The 19,681-nt window shown below is 42.5% G+C and overlaps 1 protein-coding gene across 2 annotated transcripts in view; it reads left to right on the top strand.

The window, feature by feature from the left end:
• The window catches only part of cdh8 (cadherin 8), a 112,730-nt gene that overhangs the window by 27,437 nt on the left and 65,612 nt on the right, over positions 1 to 19,681 (top strand). For both annotated transcript variants that reach the window (XM_031846625.1, XM_031846624.1), the window contains exon 3: positions 12,194 to 12,488. In XM_031846625.1, coding sequence (XP_031702485.1) covers positions 12,194 to 12,488 — 295 coding nt within the window. The remainder of the gene's footprint in view (positions 1 to 12,193; positions 12,489 to 19,681) is intronic.

Raw genomic sequence — 19,681 nt, 5'->3', positions numbered from 1 at the left:
AAAATAAGAAATCAGGAAGGGGGCAAACACTTTTTCACACAACTGTATATTTATATACTGTTTATTGTTGACTTTTGATCTTCCATGTTGGTCTCGATGTTGTTTCAGAAGGTTGTTTACCATTCTGATATATGAATACAATATAAAATAATAGCAATTCAAGCCTTCAAAAACATCCAATATTGCAACTTCAATACATATTACACATGCCGACAAACATACCAGGCATGTGCTGCTGCTCCAAAAAAACATGCTGGAAATAAGTCCGTCACAGTCCTGTGTGCTGTAGAAAGAGGATGGTGACATTTAAGGAGCCGGGCCTGAAAGCAGTCATGCAGGTTTCTCTTTGCAGTAAAAGCATCTCTCAGCTGGGTGGTCTATGCCACCATTGTTAGAGTGCCTTACTGCGTCAAGCCCCAGGGTACCACCTCCACCCACCCCCCACCACCGCTCCCCTCCCTCCGCTGGCACGGAAAATCCCCCATGAGCCTCTTCTCTGATGTAAATCACAGGTAAGGGAAATGTGAGCCCGGGTGAAACACCGGCACTGTACCGTGAAATCTCTGTTGACATTACTGACGGGCGATTCCAGAAAAAGACTCAGAGCGGGAGAGGGGGAAGAGAGTGATAAAGAGGGAAAGGGAGCGAGAGGGAGAGAGATGTGAGGAGACGTGAGCATTTCAGGGAGTCACTTTTGACTCTTTCTTCCCTTTTTTTACCTGCTGTCTCGTCTTCGTCTCCAGGACGGCGGACTGAGCTCAGTGGGACGCTTTCATCCCCAGTCTCTGATTGAGATTTGGCATGTTTCAGGTTTTTTTTCTCTCTAACTGTTTATACTGGTCTTAGAAAAGCACTTTTAATTCCGCCGATGGCTCTTTCAGCTTTAATACCCTCTAGGCCTAACCTCCTTTCTCACTTTTTTCTTTAGGTAACCTTTTAACAGACAAAGATTGATTTGTTTTTGGTAGCTTTGTGAAGCGATAGCAAGAAGTGGAAAGATGAAGATAACTTGGAAATGAAGTGAAGGTAACAAGGGAATCAAAGGGAAATGGGTTATGCGAGACCATGTCTATGCCCGCTCCCCCTTTTTTTCCAAGCAGGGAAGGAAGGACTAAATGACTTTTACTTTGGAGGATGAAAATATTTAGATGTACTCCATCTCAAGTGTGGCATTCCACGAGGACTTTGCTATGACTTTTTGTGCGTTTTGTGCATTTGGAGTGGTGCAGCGGGGGGTAGAAGCTGACCATTTAGCCACAGGATATGATCATGTAAGAGAGAGAGGCCTCGGTTGGTCTAATGTGGCGGAGGAAAGGCACGGGCAGATTTTTGTCTCTTAGCTGCGTAAAGCACTCGATAATCGCTCCGCGTGAGACGAGGGAAGGGACTAAAAGGAACATGTCCATCGTGTCCACCGTGTCAAAACAACGAGAGATGACTCCGTCTCCTCCTCTCTCTCTCCTAACGTTCCCCCGCTCCTTTGTTCTCCCTCCGCCTCCCACTCCGCGTTCCAGACAGAGTGTGAGACGCGTATAGTGGCATCATGACACGCAGAGGGGGAGTGCTTGTGCTTGTGGCTGCCGTCCACTCCGAGGTGATCTGACATCTAAGAGCGGTGCCCTGCGCAATTGCACATTCACACAGACAAGCGTGTTGACGTCGCTGCCTAGCCAAAGGACCCCTCCTGCCCCCCCCCCCCCCCCCTTACCAGTCTGAAGCTGGCTGCCAAGTGCTTCCGCAAAGAGGACGGCTTAATTGTTTCTGCCACAGCCATGCCTTTCCTTCATTTTTCTCTCTTTCTTTCCTAATCCCAGGGACGAGGGAAACAAATGGAGCTGTTATTTGCATGTCTAATGGTACTCGATATCACAGGGCCTCTCGAAGGAGGAATGCACAGATGATTATTAATATAGCCAATGAAGCTCTCATTTACTCTGCCTTTTGTTCTCATAGGCCCGAGAAACACTGCTTTCCAATACCTGCCTATATCAAAAGTACCCCGCAGAGAGATTTGTTATTTTGAATGTGGGGGAAAAAAACCCACAGCAGATACTTGCAGAGTCCTCTGTGCATCAGTTTGGATAAAGGAGTGAGCTACTGATGTAAAAAAAAAAGATCCGTCAAAATAATACAGCTGGTGTATTGATCCTACTGGAGATGAGATCAGAACTCATGCTCTTAGATGTTTTACACAAACAGGTCGTGATCCCTGTTTTTTTTTGGCAGTGATTGGTCTTGCCCCATAATTTGCTTGTGGATCTGATAGCCGTCCTTACATGATGGAGCAGCTTTTTTTGTTTGAGTGATCACAAGCAGTTTAGTGCCCATTAACAATTGATGTAATACAGTTCTAGCCTGCAGTGCTGTTCTAAGAAAGGGCCCACAGTGGAGGCTTGCCATAAGACAAACAAAAAGTGCTTAGCAAAAGCTGTCAGAACCCATTATTCAAGTCCACCATACAGGAAACTTACTGGAAATTCTTTCGACGCCAGCAATGCATGCCTTTTCCAGCAGTGGCAGTTTGAATTGAAACTGGCTATAATTTGCAAGGCTTCTCCGGTTGAGAACAATGACTTTGACAGCTCGAACAGGCACTGTGGAGCACATCTGCATTTTTCCACAGGAATAAGCCACAAAGAAGGGCTCCGGCACTTCATGTCTTCCAATTATGGAAATATGTGCAAGTCTATATATGCTATATATATACGAAACACCTCTTGAAACATGCTAATTGTGATGCAATAGAGAATCAGAATTAAGACTCTTGTTCCCTGCAAGAATCTTCACTAATTGTATTATAATTTCTTGTCATTATGAGCTATTTACAGTTTAATTTAGATACATGCAATCTCACGTATAGTACATAGTTCAACATGCCGTAACATTTTGGTAAGGCCAGTTTTCAAAAGGTGTAAAGTAACAAAGTACATTGTTCATTTTTACTCCTCTATATTCAAAGGAGATGGTAACACCATGTTACATACAAAACCACTGATTGGCTCATAACATGTGATTCCAATAAATTAAACCACCGCAACAATGTAGAAAGCAAGGTTTATTTTGAGGCACACGATTAAACAAATTGTACTAATACATCAGCTAATAATCCCCTCTCCTGACCTCGGTCATTTCGGTGCACTCCTTAAAAGCAGCAACTCCTCTCTATAAAAATGCTCCATTACAAGTAAAAGTCCAGCACTTCACATTGTGTCTGAACAAAAGCAGGGAGCTATTAGTATCAATAGTACATGTACTCATCAGGCAGGATGGCTCTTTTCAAAAATGTTTTAAATATATATTTGAACTGCAATCTTAATGGAGCTGTAAATGTGTGCCACCAATGGTAAAACATCTGATACAACATCTGTTATCCTCTGCAAATTGCAACTTCATGAACCACGGCACAGGTGAAAATTGTCTCATTGATGCATTTATGTAACTATTAAGTTTACTGCAAAAGCTTAAAAAGTTTTCTTCGACCTTCAGTCAATTGAAAAATAACAATTCCTCCTGCTGTTCTGACCTCGTCTCCCACCTAATCTTTTTTTTAACCTCCCTGATACACCCTACTTGCTAGGACTGCTTTTCTGCTTTATTTCCTAAACATGAGCTGCAACACTTTCCACCATGAAACTCACCAGTCTGCATGTGTTGTTTGTGACATTTAACAAGATCACAGGATCGCATGTTTGACAGATGAGATTGTGATACTTTCAAATCTACATCCACCCTCATTTACTCAGTGGTTAATCTATGAACAGCAAAAGGGAGAAAAATGAATTTAAAAAAAAAAAGCCTGTGAGAGAGTGCGGGAGGAAGGGAAGGAGGGAGGGGAGTGGGAGAAGGGCGGGTGAGTAAAACGTTGAAATATGAATTACAAACCCGAGCAGCACCATCTGGACCGAGAAAACACACATCATAGTGGAGAGCCGGCACATTGAATTAGACTTGCTACGGGATCCATCTGCACCTCGTGAAATCAATCTCATTCCTTGATTTGATTAGGTCAGCCACACCGAAGAAAGAGAAAACTGTTGTGCTCCTTGATTAAGCTTGTTTTGCTTTGCGCCCCTCCACACCCACCCGCCTCCAGCATGCTGTGTATACCGATGAGCTTTGGGCCCACAGGTAGGGTAATGACAGTAGTCGAGGTTAATGCTAAAAAATCTCCCTCTATTTAACACTCAGCGTGTGCGCCGCAGCCTCTGCCGTCAAGCTCATTTACACTTTTTCACGCTTCTGTCTCTTTATTGTTTGGAACATTTCTTTCTCTTATTTTTTCGCTCAAATCGCGGGCTTTATTCTGTCTGCAGAGCTCTTCGCATGACACATGCGGCGCTGCCGTGAACAGGTCAAATGCTTTACCAGAAGTCGTGTTTCTTGTTTACCTTTGTCTTCTGGTGTTGAGGGTCGCATCGGGCACACGCCGATGAACAGACTGATTATCTAATGTTCTCTCGTCTTAACAACAGGCTGTAATGAGCAGGCGGTAAAAATCCATACTGAAGATTGCTTTCATATGCAATAGGTCATTCTGGAAGTGAGAGCTGCTCTAGCCGAGAGCCTGGCTGCATTATGCAGAGTTGTTTTTATTTTCCTCTTTCCCATTCTCTCTCTCTGTGGTGACACTGTACCCTGCTATGATTAAAATGCATCCTCCCATGCATCCATACTCACAAACAAAAGGCTTTTCATGGGTGGCTAAATCTAATTGTGTTGCCCCCTTGTACTAAAGGTAGCCGCTTTGACTTTGACTTATTCTCCAGAAGCAATAATGTGCCGCCGGCGGTGAATGCAACACGTGTGCCATTGCTCAAAGTGCAGGGATGGACACGGAACACAACATCATTAGCCCTGATTGACCTTGATACAGATTGCAAACAAATCGGGCACAAATTGTCACATGTTTTTGTTAATCTCATTAATTCATGATTGTCCAGGAGGAAAATAAATCAGAATGAAAGTGGAAGGCGAAAGCTTGCTGTGGATTCAGTCCTCTGTTCAATAATAGGAAAAACTAGGGCTGTGTGGAGGAGGTATAACACTGGGAGTCTCTCTACTGATTGTAATTACTGTACCTTTTCTGAGTGGAGCTAGCTTCAATTACAAACCGTTACCTTTGCTTGTATGTGGGTCATGACACCATCTCTTTCCCATTGTCTCAATAAAGAAAGAGTGTCGTCAGTGACAATACATGAACAGGAAAACAGGCAAGGTACTCCTTCCACTTCTTGGCCTCCATGAATACCGTGTTTGACCTCTCAGAAGAGCAATATTGATTATTGTTCTATTGCAACACATGCCCATGAATCCCCATGGACCAACAATGGAACAATAGATAACCAGCATTTTAGTATAGTTACTCACTGAATTATGAGAAACATCTTTATTTGTTCAACAGAAGCAAAAATATATGAATCTTATAGATATTTCTGCATTCATGTAATTTGGCATGATTTGTTATGAAGAGTGTTTTATGTTAGTCTAATTCCCAATGAAACTCTTAATTTCCAATGTTCCAGCGCCACTATATGGTTTGCCTCCAGTGAAGTCTGCTGTGTTTCTCAACAGAAGGGAACTTTTCTGTCCAATTTGATAAAACGCTACGTGCCACAAGACAGACTGGAGGGAAAATGTTCCCAAGAATAGCTAAGTGTATCATATATCATGCATTGGGCCATCTGTTCGCTACATTCAAAATGTTATTGCAATATTTAGAATTACAGATTATTCATGTAGGTGTAATTAACACGAGTCGAAAATCCAACAAATGGGAGGAAGCCACAATTAATTTCCAGACATGTTTGAGCAGAATCTATCCGGAGTAACTATTAGGCTACAGTTGCCTCAGGGCGTACAGATGGAAAAAAAAAGGTAGCTCTAATTTTACCACTTTTGGCAATGAAATACTCCCTGTTGATCCCTCACTGCAATACTAGGCCCTCTTGAATGAATTCTTCGGATTCCTTCTGTGAGGCCGGGTCACATGGACCAGATGAGGAGAACTGGGTCATAATAAGACACTGAACTGAATAGAAAAAAAGGTCAACATCTGGCTGTTACAAAAGGTGCTATGTAAACTAGTCCACGTAGCCTTGGGGTTCCCATACATTTTACATAACAACAGGCAATCTACTACATAGTTAATGGGTTACATGACATTTTCCAGTGCGATCACCAAGTCTGGTCATTCAACCTCGGTTAAGCAATTCTGTCGTCTTCACGGCATTTGGGGTTCACCAAACATGACATTCAGAGTCAACACAGTGCTGCATTATACACCACTTTGTCAGTTTGCATCTTTTGCTACATTAAATCACATCTCGTGCTACTAAATAGTGGTGGAAAGTAATTCAAGTACTGCACTTAACTACAAATGTGATGTACTTGTACAATACTTAAAAATTTCAATTTTATGTTATTTTACATAACACCACAATTCAGAGGGAAATATTGTACATTTGACTTCAACACATTTATCTGAGAGCTACTAGTTCAAGCTGTTTTCATACACTGTTCGTAACAATACGAAATGTAATGCACTTGAATTCATATAATCCCTAAAATCAATTTGTATGTATTACAACACAAGTATAAAGAGTGACAAACTGTGGGGAGGAGGTTGGGGTAGATGGGTGGGTCCAAAAACACCAGACTTTCACCCAGGAGACTGCTGTTTTTGTCCCATTTGAATCCATTGTCCAGTAAATTATGTAATTATGTAACATCATTTCCGTAGTTATTTTAATCTAAATGTTGTCTTATTTGTCACGTAACTTCTGCACATGAAAAAGCCACTTGTGCATTTATTTACTAAACCTAACCAAGCAGCTAGTTTTGTTGCTTAAACCTAACCAACCAACATTGTTTTTCAAAGAAGTGTTCTTGGAAACTCGTAGGAGAGTGCACAAATAATGAGGAATCACTTACAAAATGTTAAATATAATGTTTTCTTAAAGATTCCCTTTCCTTTTTGGCTTGTGACGGCATACACAGAAGCAGTGTGCAGGTGGGGCCCCCTTGTCACATGTTGCAGATGTGTATTAGTTAGTTAATTAGTTGTTATTTCCCCTTCAAACTTCTCAGACTGTTTCATTTCAGTAATGGTTTGAAGCTCAAACTACCCTCAAATTAGCCAACATTTCCCAAGATGAGAGTCCACAAGTCCAGAGAATGAATGCAAATTTGAAAAGCTTTGTTTTTCTTCTTCATTTCCAACCCCTAACATGATCTCACGATCCCTTAGAATATCCTGAGTCCCTTTGGAGGACTCCTCGGTAGAGAACCACTGGACTGAACTACCTAAATGTACCTTTAAAATAGTCACAACTACAAAGCTACAACTTAACCAGCTAACAGTACAATACTACTTTCTACTTGCACATTGTTGCATCTGAATTCGTAATCTTAATAATGTCATATATAACATTTAGTTACAGGGGCAAGGCGCAAGTAGCCTACTTGTTTCTTGTACTTTTGATTATGCTGATAACACTTCTGTTCTTGTGGAACATCTTTTTTGCATTGTTTACTCATGTAAAAGATCTGAGTTCCACCACTGATAAATAGTATTTTTTGTATGTGTGTAACTGTGTTTTCTCCGATTTAAATTCAGCAAAAATAGTGACTGACCCTCACCGAGGAGGACTAACAGAAGTAGAATTTGGATAAGGCAGTCCTACGTAGCGAGTGCAGTCTGTTCCAGCAGACAGTAGCTGACAAGCAGCATCAAAAGTGACAGCATCTCCTCCCCCTCACTCCCCGATTCAGTCTCCCTCGCCTCCTGCAGTCCCACTACTACATACATAGGAGGGAACACTTGTCCTATCTACGATTTGCCTTGACAAGGAGCAAAAGCATTAGTTGTCTCTGTAGGGCTACACTAAAGTATGTAAGACCCAGGCCTGAGGCCAGGGTGGGGGGTTGGGAGGTGGGGGTTGTAGGGGTTGTAGGCTCATCCTCATTAGGACACAGTGATTGCCATAAAAAGCTCATCTTCAGCGGGGACTGGCATGACCTCCTCCGCTGACAGGATAAGCATTCCCATGCAGCCCCTGTTTGGGACCTGTTGTTGGCAGATGGAGGTGTGTGAGCGTGTGTGTGTACGAATCAGAGAGTACTTTAAAGTACTGCCACAAGATCATTTCTTCAGCCAACCAAGGATTTCTTCATCACTCCGAGATGCAGCTTCAAAATATATATGGATTTCTGTCTTTTCATCAGAGTACAGCGGCTAATGGAAAGGGCAAAAATAACTTCCCCAAATACACACACTGCACTCACTAATGGCATATTTCCCCTTCATGATAGATTCAGTTTACATTCATACAGTAAAGCAATCATACTGTGTCCTTTGGTTACAAGCAGAAAGAAACAAGACACATGACAGCTGGAGTACATTGCAGTATTTTTTAAAGAATCCTAAGGTTTCTTATAGACTTTACAGCCAGCCTGCTAACGGCTCTATTTCCACTGTTACTACTCAAATGCAGAGTAGACACGGACATGATCTACTGTATGTGTCCAAACAACCTGAGCTCGGTATACTGTGTTCGTGCTTCGTGGCTACAGATTGCATTGTAGCACACACGCTCATCAGTTTGCTGCTTGTTTCCTGAATGCCACAGTCAATGTCACTGATTCTTGGTGCTGTTTTTAGTCGCCCAGGCAACTCAGTTAATGACAGGGACCCGTGACAGACCCCCAACCCCCATCAGTAATTGTACTGTTTGATGACCGTTTGATGACCGTTTGTGCACCTCAGTGCGAAGGCCGTCTATGAAGTGGGCGACCGAGGCATTTAAAGGAGACATCATCGTTGAGAACTGCAGCTGGTTCCAGCCGGCTCGGCTCAACTTTCAGGGAATGCAGTGTTAAAGTGGCAGTTTTTGGCAAAGCGATGATTGATTGCATGACTTTTTCTTATTCTTCTCAAAAGAAAGCACACAGTGTGCCATTTTTGTAGAGTATTTATTTATTTTTTTTAGAGTAGTGGACTTAGTCCTCCAGCCGTGATTAGTGTTAACTTGGCTTGTGCTACCTAGACAGCTGTACAAAGTGGTAACACAATTGCAATTAAATGAAATGAAATGTTGAGGAATCGATCCTCTAAAATGGAAAATCAAGGCAGTAAGCCTGTTGTGTGGTAGATGTATTGGTGTTGTTTTCAATCTTGTAGCCACACTGCTTGGCTGGTACATGGCCAGGGGCGACTGGCCATTGGGGAGTTGGGGGAAGACTCCTGAAAGGTCGATTCATTCCAGGCCGAACCGGCTGGTGTTCATAGAGTTTTCATTTTTCAGCTTCTGGTCCTGGCCCTCAGCAACGGAACAGAGTGGAACGCTGCATGTCACACTGGGCCAATCTAATAGTTTTAATATTGAAGTGTGGTCCCTTCCAATTGGACTGATCTTTGTTTTAGTTGAAATCTGGCCTTGTTTTGATTGAGTGCAGTGGTAACATGCTTACACAAACTAAGAAGGAATATGTCAGCCATAAAGTGTCTTGAAGGTATTGAGCATCATGAGATTCTCTTCATACAAAAAAAAAACCTGTATTAATGTTAAAATGACTGCCAGCACTCACATGAAAGGCCTCATCATCTCTACGTCCCAGGCTGAATTTCAGTCCTATACGTCCCTGCACATTAACCTCCACCTTGGTGTTATAGTTGAACAAGTCACTCACCCAACGACCCAAACCGTGGTGTGTGGATGTCAGTGGATACCAGTAAGAGCATTCGGTTCATCTGGCACGTCTTGTAGTCGTTCCAAATTGCAGGACAAGTTTTTGTGAGAACTGTCTGCCAGTGGATCTGAGAGCAACAGAAACAGTTGATATCTAAATACATAACTTTCTTTGTTAGCCTGGCTTTTGATACTTTCATTGTTATTTCTTATAGTCTGTTTTATTGGTTATATTACCTCACTTCTCTCATTTTCATTTGATTTTTAAAAGGAAAACTAGTCTAACTTAAAGCCTTTAAACTTGGGGTGTGTTTTTTTTATGTGATTCATTTGCATCAATTTATTTTTCTTAACTGTTGTTTTTGTCAAAAGTACTTTCACTCAGAACACAAATATTTTATCTTCCAATTTTCTGAGCTCTCACATTGCGAATAAATGCATCAACTCCAAGTTCAAAACCAGGACGGCAAACTTAATTCCTCCTTTCAATCTTGACAAAAGCAGCTCATATCAGATCCGTTCCATACACAATAAGACATTGACATATGCATAACTGTTAACCAGAGGAAACTCAAATTCATTCAAAGCATTTTGCTAAAAGGAAACTCAATCAAATAGCTTACAGTAGCTCAGACTACAGAACAACTGACCTCAGACAGACAGACAGACTGCCCGTATGAATAATTTTCATCCAAAACATTCACAGTCAGTATTGTGAATTCCCGTGCCGTCTATTTGCCCGTGTTTCAAGGCCTTTACCTGGTTATGATGCAACCAAATGAACATGTTAATTCATACTAAATATATATATATATATATTGAACTGTTCAATGATCAATTACAAGTTTGTAAACTTTAGGAATTCATCTCACAAATGATTATGTGTGCATAGTTTGCCACTTTAACAGAAAGCGCACACCAATTCATTGAATGTGTGCGTATTCTTGATTATAAAATCACAAAACAAAACTGCCCAACGAGGGAAGCGTGCCGCCATATATGCTGCACAAAGTCAGACATAGGATAAAAAAAAAAAACCACGATGACAGACCATCATTAATTTGAGCTCATTTAAAGTGTTTCTCAGTGTGCAGGATGTTGCGAGGCATTTGTGTTAATGAGCTACATCATTCATGTGAAATGATGGCACAATTAGGAAAACAAAAGTGCAAGGTGTGACAATTTAAGTGAATGTGCTTTGTCAGTGTCTGCAAACAACACCTCCGAGACAGTATATGCATAAAAGCCGGTTTATAAAAACATTGCGGGGGGTGGGGGGGTGGGGTTTAGAGGTCGGGATTTTCACCGGCACATTTTTACCTCGCTATTGTGCACCCCAACCACGCTCCCACAGGATCCTCTGTTGAAACGCTGTGGCAGGAAATGAAATTAAAGCTGCTGAATACAGATGTTTTGCTGCATGCCTGTGTGCTCAGTTGTGTGTGTGCGTGGCGGCTGTGTGTGTTTTTTGAGCGGCATGCTTATTAACGAAAATCTACAAACTGAAAAGAAGAAGGCTGCCAGCCGTGTCCCAATAACACTGCAACATTGCTGTATTTGTAAATGCTCTACTCGCTGCCGCTCTCCTACCCTCTGAAAGTCACTCACCTTGGGGATCAAGAGGCTTATTTGAAAGGTGACTTACGGTAAAATAAGTGCTCTTTTTGTTTATGGGCTCATGTCGAAGCCCTGCGTGGTGTTTCTCTTTTTTCTCTGACCTCTTTCGTCCCGCACCATTGTATCTCCTGCACTTCACATTTACCTTTTTAACCTACAGTCATTTTTCACCTTTTCTTCCATCCACAGATGTTTCAACCGCCTTATGTAGCATTGTCAGACTCATTAGTTATACTCAGCCCATACGGCGAGTGGGAGCCAACCACTCAGTCTAGCACGTAATGCAGCTTTAGTGAACTAATGAAACTGTAATTACAAAAGTAATGAGGAACAGGCAGTATTGTCCAGTAACTTCGGGGCTAGCTATTGGTGAGCATGAATCATCGTGTGCAGTTTCCCTCTTTAATCTTTTATGGATTCTGATGCTTTGCTGCTCTTGCCGTGTTATGGAATACACATTCAAAGCACTTCTTGCTTCTTCGTTCTCTGGATTTCAGACTGCAGGGAGCAATATTCCCCCACAATGTGTGTTTGCATGATGTATTTGCGATGCATAATGAGGAACAATGTAGGCTAAGGTCCATTTCCCGTGCTGCTTATAAAGTTATGGCCCCCAGCGGGCCTCATTTAGCAAAGTGTAGGCTATGTTGAGCCACGTTTAGTATCCCTGCTACACTAGTTGCCGCAAAAGCGCAGCAGAAAAGAAACAACACATTACAGCCACACTCTACACTTATCTGCATTTACACGGTGAGAACTTCTCGAATCTGCTGAGCTTATCAACTTGCATTCATTAAGCCCCGCCACCGCCCGTCTCTGTTAATACGGTGGGGACCAAAACTCGGGACTATGCTCCACCTTTTACATTTTCTTTTTCCTCTTAATTGCAGCTACACACAGACTTGGATGTGGGCGGCAAGAACATCAAGTACGTCCTGGCGGGTGAGGGCGCCGGCACCATCTTCGCCATCAATGAGCTGACGGGCGACATCCACGCCATGAAGAGGCTGGACCGCGAGGAGAAGGCAGAGTACACGCTGACGGCCCAGGTCGTCAACGCCGACACGGACGAGCCCTTGGAGCCGCCGTCCGAGTTCATCATCAAAGTCCAGGACATTAACGACAATCCGCCGCAGTTCAACGAAGGCCCTTACCGAGCCTCTGTTCCAGAAATGTCTGCTGTTGGTGAGTCAACAATAGACAGGCATCGTTTCCGGTGTGCGCTGCACACAGCAGCCTGATTACTGTGTGAGATTTCCGAGACGGCTGATCTCTAATGGGCTATTGCATAAAAATAATGAGTGGATGGGAACAAGAGGGAAATGAGTATGTATATTTACATGCCTGCTTGCTATGAGTATCTTGGCAAATGAAAATATGATCAATCACTAGAACTTCTCCCATTGCTCAGTGTTAGGCTGCCCAATGCTAATGTTACATCCTGTACAAAACAGCCCACTCACAAACAAGTCTGACCAGCAAAATGCAAAAATTTAATTCTTGAATTATACAGATGCTGAAAAAGCACATTTCAGACAATGCTACGGATACATCAGCATATGTAGACACAGCTCTTGCATTTATGGCAGGCATTTAAAAAAAGAAGCTATTCTCCACTTTGCATAGCTCAAGGGCCCCTCTATATGATGCGGTGCATTTGGTTAAACGTGGAATTTGTATTGCATTCTTTAACATTGTCATGCGGCAGTCAGTTATGTGATATAGCTGGTGATCATTGGGATCAAATATTTATGGAAAGCTTCGAAAGTTCAGAATGTAATATGTTGAAAAAACAGTTGGAGAGGAACTGGGAGCAGAAAGCACTGCAGTGGACCACTTGAAAACCAGACCACTAGAAAAGACCGTGCAGGGATGCTTTTTAATTCAGCATTCAAGCGTTTTAGTAATATCACAGATGAAGCGGAAGAAGCCAAATAAAAGCATGAAGGCTTTGCATTTTACACTGTCTCTTAGCTTGTCAACACCGACTGATGCTAATTGCCATGAGCTACCTTCCCTCAGTCCCCCCACAAACTGGCACACGACCCGCTGCAAACACTTTCCATTTCGCGGTATGCTAATACATTCATATATTCACATTCTTATTCCATCCATGCATTTAAATGACCACTGCATGATGATCACATAATTCAGATGTATAGCTCATCTAGGATTGGCAGAGGCTTGTAAGTGGATCAGTACACTGTGTTTTTCCTTATCCTTCAGGGGAGCCTCGCCACTGACCCCAGAGCAGCAGGAGTCTTTTTGAAAATGTTTCCATGAGTAGCAGGAAGGAGATCAGAGTGTGTCTTTATGCCGTTTTTGACATTGGAGGGGTTCAGTGCAGGGGTGCCGAGGTCTGTTGTTGGGCGGCGTGCGCTTGTTATTGTGTTTTTTTTCTCATCGAGGATCCTCTTGTTACCTGTCACAAAGCTGACATAACACGCTTGGGCAGATGGTGCTAGGTATGTACCAAAATCTCTTTGGTAAATCCCATCTGTGGGTTGCAGCCTTTACGCTCGTTCTTCGAGGCAACGGCGAGTTAGCTCTCAGCTCTCCATGATCATGACTATTATTAGCTGCTGTTGCTGCTGCGGTGGCAGCAAAAAGGAACAAAACACAGTGCAAAAGGATCCGTGTAAACACAGAATAACAGTGAACTGTTGTTGTCTGAACTCTGTTCCTTGATCCACGTCGCTTATTGTTTTGGATCTCGGCTGTTGTAGCTCTCCAAGGGTTTCACTGGTGCAGTTCAGGGAGAGCCATGGTGACGGGGTAGAGAGGGAAGTGGTAGTTGACAGCACTCTGTGATTCGCCGGTGGGAATAATGCATAAGAAATGGAAATCGGCATCTCTTTGTTGATTGTTGTTCCCTTTTGTCACTACTGATTAATTAAACATTCACGAAAAAAAGCTCAGTCGTTCGCTTGAAAGGCTTTCTTTTTCTTCCTGCGACTTGTTTTCCTCTTAAGTTTTCATGTGGCGCGGCATTGTGGGAAGAACGTGACGCTTCGGACAGACAAACAATAAGCCCATCGTCTCTCTCGCCTCATATTCATAAATAAACCGGTTTCTTTACAGTGGTGTTTCATCTCTTATCGTGTTGCAATGAGGATTTGTGCGTTCCCCACTGGATTACTGGAAGTGTGCTGTGGAGTGGATAGCTAAAAAAGTCCACAGGAAAGGGAGTAGAAAATAAACGGGTGTTGGTGAAGTCTGCTGCGTATAAGAAAATCCCCCCCAACCGAGAAACTAGGAAGCACTACCATGTAACTATGGCACGTGCTAAGAGATGCCGCATTACGTCTGGTGTTGAGTTTTGCTGAGTGTGCTGATGTTCTTCTGTTTCGCGAGAAGACACCTGCATCCAATAATCAAAAATCGAATCCAGACCATAACGGGCTGGTTCTCGTGACGATGTTATCCACTTACAGGGCTTGTCAGTTCCACTCCAGACTTCATCAATGTCTTCCCAGCTCCTGGCTTATCAGGAGTGTGTCCTCGGCGTATCAGTGAGACCGGGGACAAATATCAACACCCACCTTTTATCTGCCAAGGACTACAGCTAGATAGAAAACCCCCCTCATTGAATGTCACCATCCCCCATAGGAAGCGGTCCCCGCAGCCGGATGAGATATGTGACATGGGCTGCCGGGGTCGCTGTGTTTCCTGTGTGCGGAGGAGCATAGAGGTTAATGGGAAATGAAGGAGAAAGACCTTTTGTTCTTCCTTTAAAAGGGCCAGTCGGATAAGACGTGTGGCTTTCTGTGACTTTTCTGTGACTTTCATTTTTCCTGATTGGCTGAGAATGGAGGTGACTAATGTTCTAATTGTTCGGCGGATCGTCTCTCCGAGTGCAGCGCAACAACGAGAGGAAGTGGAGAGCAGAGGTGGTGGATGTGCAAGAGGAGAGACGGCCAATAAGAAGCCAGTTTGATCTGATTAGTGTAAGCAGCCAGGAGAAGTCTGATGTCAGTAGAGATTATGTGACCGATGTGCTTGACTGGCTGCTGTGTCTATGTGACTATGTGGTGCTGTTTGACAAGGGGGGGAAAAAACTTGCATTTCCAAAATGTCAAATTTTTAGTAACAAGGGAAAACAGCCGTGTTTTTCAAAGCTCCATTCATTGATTGTTTTGTGCACTTTCATGGAGGCAGTGGAACAAGCTGACAACATTGTTAATGGCCACCTGACAAATAGAAGCCCAATGTTCACTCCGCTTTTAGATCTGTTTTCTCTATGCACCATTTATGTTTGCTAGCTAATAGCTACTGTTGTAGGCCATGCCATTTTGAGAATAGCTGCCTGCAATGGCTGGAAATAAGGTTGTGGTCTAGAGAAACATAGACAATGAATAAACAGATAAATTATTACAGAAACAAGTCCAACTCAACACGATGGAAATGTGGGCTGGGTACTGTTTAAAAAAAAGACAATGCCAGCACCATTAAAGTGATACCAATATCAAGTACTTCATTTGAGACCCATCATGTGAATGAAAGCTGTGTGTTTGTCCCCAAATGGCTAGCTAATCGCCGCTGCACGGCACAGCGCTCAGACAGCCGTACCCGATGATAACGGTCCACCGTCTCTCGAACCACGGTGAAGGGACCTCGTTGTAGTGGAAGCGTAATACCCACCTTTGGTTCTCCTCCCCGGTTAAAACCGTTAGCCCAGCACTCTCGCCATTGTTAGCATCGTTAGCTGCAAGGCCAAACCCCCCAAACACACACACACACAAACACACACACAGGAACCCTCATCCCACCACTCACACTGACACCACTAATGCCTCCAACTATGCTGAAATATTCACTCTCTGCTCTCCTACGCTCTGGCTCTACTGGTCTGCAGCTTTGACTACAACAACAACAGTGAGAGTTTAAGGCTTGCAAACGTGATGTAGTTCTGCTGCTGCCTTCAAGTACCCAACAAAGGCGTTTTTTATTTAATAATTCACAAAATCTATTTCTATTTTCCCTACAGTATCCACTCCCGGCAACGAAAGCATAACGAACACAAAGTTTAGGTAGCTAAAAACACTTGGTTAAAGTTGAATTATTGTTTTTTTGGATTGGTCTTTATTTGACAGTTGACAATGTAGAAATGATGGAGAGAGGGCGAGGGGTGTGACATGCAAAAAAGGTCCCACAGTTTGAATCTATGGTGGCTGAGGAGGGCAAACAGCCCAAAATATTTCCATGGAGAGAAACGTGTTGCAGCTTTAGAAACAATGAGAATTTAAAACACATAAGAAAATATAAAACAAATACAACAAATGAAATGTGCTGCAAAAGCCATAACAAATTAACATTACAATATATGTATCGTATAATGGAAGTTTAGGGGTATCAGGGGCCCAACTGCAAATTTTTGCCCTGGGGCCCCCAAACCAGTTAATCCGTCCATGAGTGGTTATTTTTACTGTCAATATACATGAAACAAAATACATTTTTCAAGAGCATGCATGCACAAGATGTGAATCAAAAAATATTTTTCGAAACTTCTGACAACAGCTTTTGTTCCACTTTCATTTTACATCACACTGTGGTGGGTCAGAATAAAGCAGCAAACCTTAAGACTTCAGTTCTAGTTGATTTAGAATTTCTATTTGAGTTAAAACAATGGAAGAGTTTAGCAGTCGGGAGTCTTTTTGTTGATTCATGAGCTTCTCTCTCCAAGGCTCAGCTCAGAGAGGGAAAGGGAAGCTGCTGAAAATATTAAACATCAAACAGTTTGACTGGAGAAGTTTTACTACCTGGTACCGGGTTATTTCAGTGAACACCTGGAAGGTATTGAATACCAATACCCATTCCAACTAAAAACTGATAAATACACTTTCAATATTGTTAAAAAAATAAGCTGACTTTGTTATTTTAACATACAAGTGATCAGCTATGTACTAGTGTTAGCATTACACTTGCATGTCCTCTGGGAACTTTGTTCTGTTCTAACAACCACAGTCATTTTGTAAAGTTAGTTTGTTGTGTTTTAATTATTCAAAGCATTTCTTAATTAATTTGACGTATGTTTCATACAAATGTTGAGATGTCTCCATTTGCTTGTGTTTTATCTCTTTGCTTGTGTTTTATCTAGTTGTGTTTAGCTCTCTTTAGCCACAGTTAAGACCCTGTACTGTAGTGCAACCCCTTCTCCTAGAAATAATGCAATTAATTTGTGTCCCAATTGTGTTCTGATGAGAAATGTAATCACCGCCTAATAACAGAGAATGTTTTTCTTTGAGAGAATGTGTGGGTATGATTAGGTAAAAAACAAAAAAGATTGTGGTTTCAGTCAAATGTTAATAAACACAAAGTGTCTCTTGCTTCAAGTCACTGCAGACATTTTGTGTATTAAACCAAGACCACAATCGCTCCCTTACCTCGACCGAGTGCCTAGACATTACTATAAAAAAGACTCATAAGGGTTTAGTTACAAGCAGACGTTGTATTCACAGATCTCATATTCACAACCACATCAATTACATTATCAGTGAACATTTTACTAATACACTAAGTATCAACACTGGCTAAATATTGAAATTCTCCTCATTGCATTTTTAAAAAAACATTAGTATGCTGGCTTTTCATTCCCTCCAAAACATATTTCCTGCTGCTAATTAGTAGGATATCAATGTATATCAAGACGGTTGTGTATTATTGAGGGGAACTGCAGAGTTGGATCTCTGTGTGTTCATCACTAGTACAACCCTTTCCACAATACACATACTCATTTGATCCATTGTTCATATAAAGATATTAATTAGTGCAGCTTTAACCACTTTTTTGGGGGGGGATTATCGAATTCATTTTGTTTTATGCGCTTTACAAATCCATGGATGTTTCATTTCCTGTGCTTCTACTCATCAGGCATGTAAATGATGTGGTCTTAATTGAAAGATAAAAAAATCTAATACAATTAATATTTACTCTACCTCTCCATATCCCTCCTATGTTCTCAGTTGCATACTTATAATCATTAGATAATTATGCTTCGCTGCGACTTCAATTAAAAGTGAGTTTGTAGCTTGTTTGGGAAAGCCTGGCCGTGATTACAATTCTAATTCATTTGCACGGATTGCACGGATCTCTCAGGATTAATAGACCCAGTTAACGGGGGTCTTCGACTTTAAGGCCAGAACAAGCTGACAAATTCCCCCCGTATGTGTGTCAACCATATGCTGGAATTACGAGGCTCTGCTACCCTTCTGCAGCTAACAAGGGGGTTGTGATGTAGTTGGAAATTACAAAGTCTGCTTGAAGTTACGCTTCAGGTAATTAGGAGGAGGTCGCTAGACCAGCCTCCCTGCGCTAAGGGGGCGTGTGGGGGGGTGCGAATGACAATAATTGCTACACTGCCAAACAAACTTGCTGAAAGTTGTTTCACCGGATGGAACTCGTGCGAGAGAGGCCCCGGGAGTGTTAGGCTGCGAGTGTGCTTCATTATCAAGGCGATTAATGAACGGGCGCGTGGACAGATGGCCCGTCTCCTCTCCGCGCGGGCCGTGCTCCCTGAAACCCCGGCAAAATGAGTACCTGCACGGAAGCACGGATCCCCGCCAAATGTGTCAAGATCTGCTAAATTGGATGGCGGACATAAAATTGAAGTGACATTAATAGATTACCTGGGGTTGATTTGCATTTTCAGAGTTATTATTGGTGCGGGGTAACAGGACGAACAGGCACAGCCGACTATGTGGGGCCTTAATGATGTTTCTGATTACGCTCTCGTCACCGCCGGCAGCTGGGAAAATAAGTAAAAGGCTTGTCATCGCAGATTTGGACGATAAATGAGCAGACTTGATCAAGGGGAGACGTATGGAAATGAGCACGATGCAGACCTTTATCAGAGCTGATTGTCTCGCGCTTCCAACGTACAGAAGAGCGCACTGTGATCACAGATGATTTAATACCCGCACGGTTATGGAAGTGATACACTGATACATAATCCTGCATGAAGGATAACGTTGTTAAATACTGCTGTATGTTGGATCAAAGCATGTGGCTCTGTATGAATCTATCTATCTGTCTATCTATATATCTGTTGATCTGTCTCTCTATCTGTCTGTCTGTATCTCTGTCTCTATTTGTCTGTGTCTCTATCTGTCTGTCTATCTGTCTGTCTATCTGTCTTGTCTATATCTATCTGTCTGTGTCTCTATCTATCTGTCTCTCTATCTGTCTGTCTATCTGTCTCTCTAGCTGTCTGTCTATCTGTCTCTCTAGCTGTCTGTCTGTCTGTCTATCTCTCTCTCTGTCTGTCTGTCTATCTCTCTCTGTCTGTCTATCTCTCTATCTATCTCTCTCTCTGTCTGTCTATCTCTCTATCTGTCTCTCTGTCTGTCTGTCTATCTCTCTATCTGTCTCTCTGTCTGTCT

This window comes from Anarrhichthys ocellatus, unplaced genomic scaffold, assembly GCF_004355925.1.
Source record: "Anarrhichthys ocellatus isolate YVR2014 unplaced genomic scaffold, GSC_Weel_1.0 scaffold6, whole genome shotgun sequence".
Lineage (NCBI taxonomy): Eukaryota > Metazoa > Chordata > Actinopteri > Perciformes > Anarhichadidae > Anarrhichthys > Anarrhichthys ocellatus.
The sequence above is the reverse complement of the archived record's forward strand: the minus strand, read 5'-3'. Positions and strand labels throughout refer to the sequence as shown.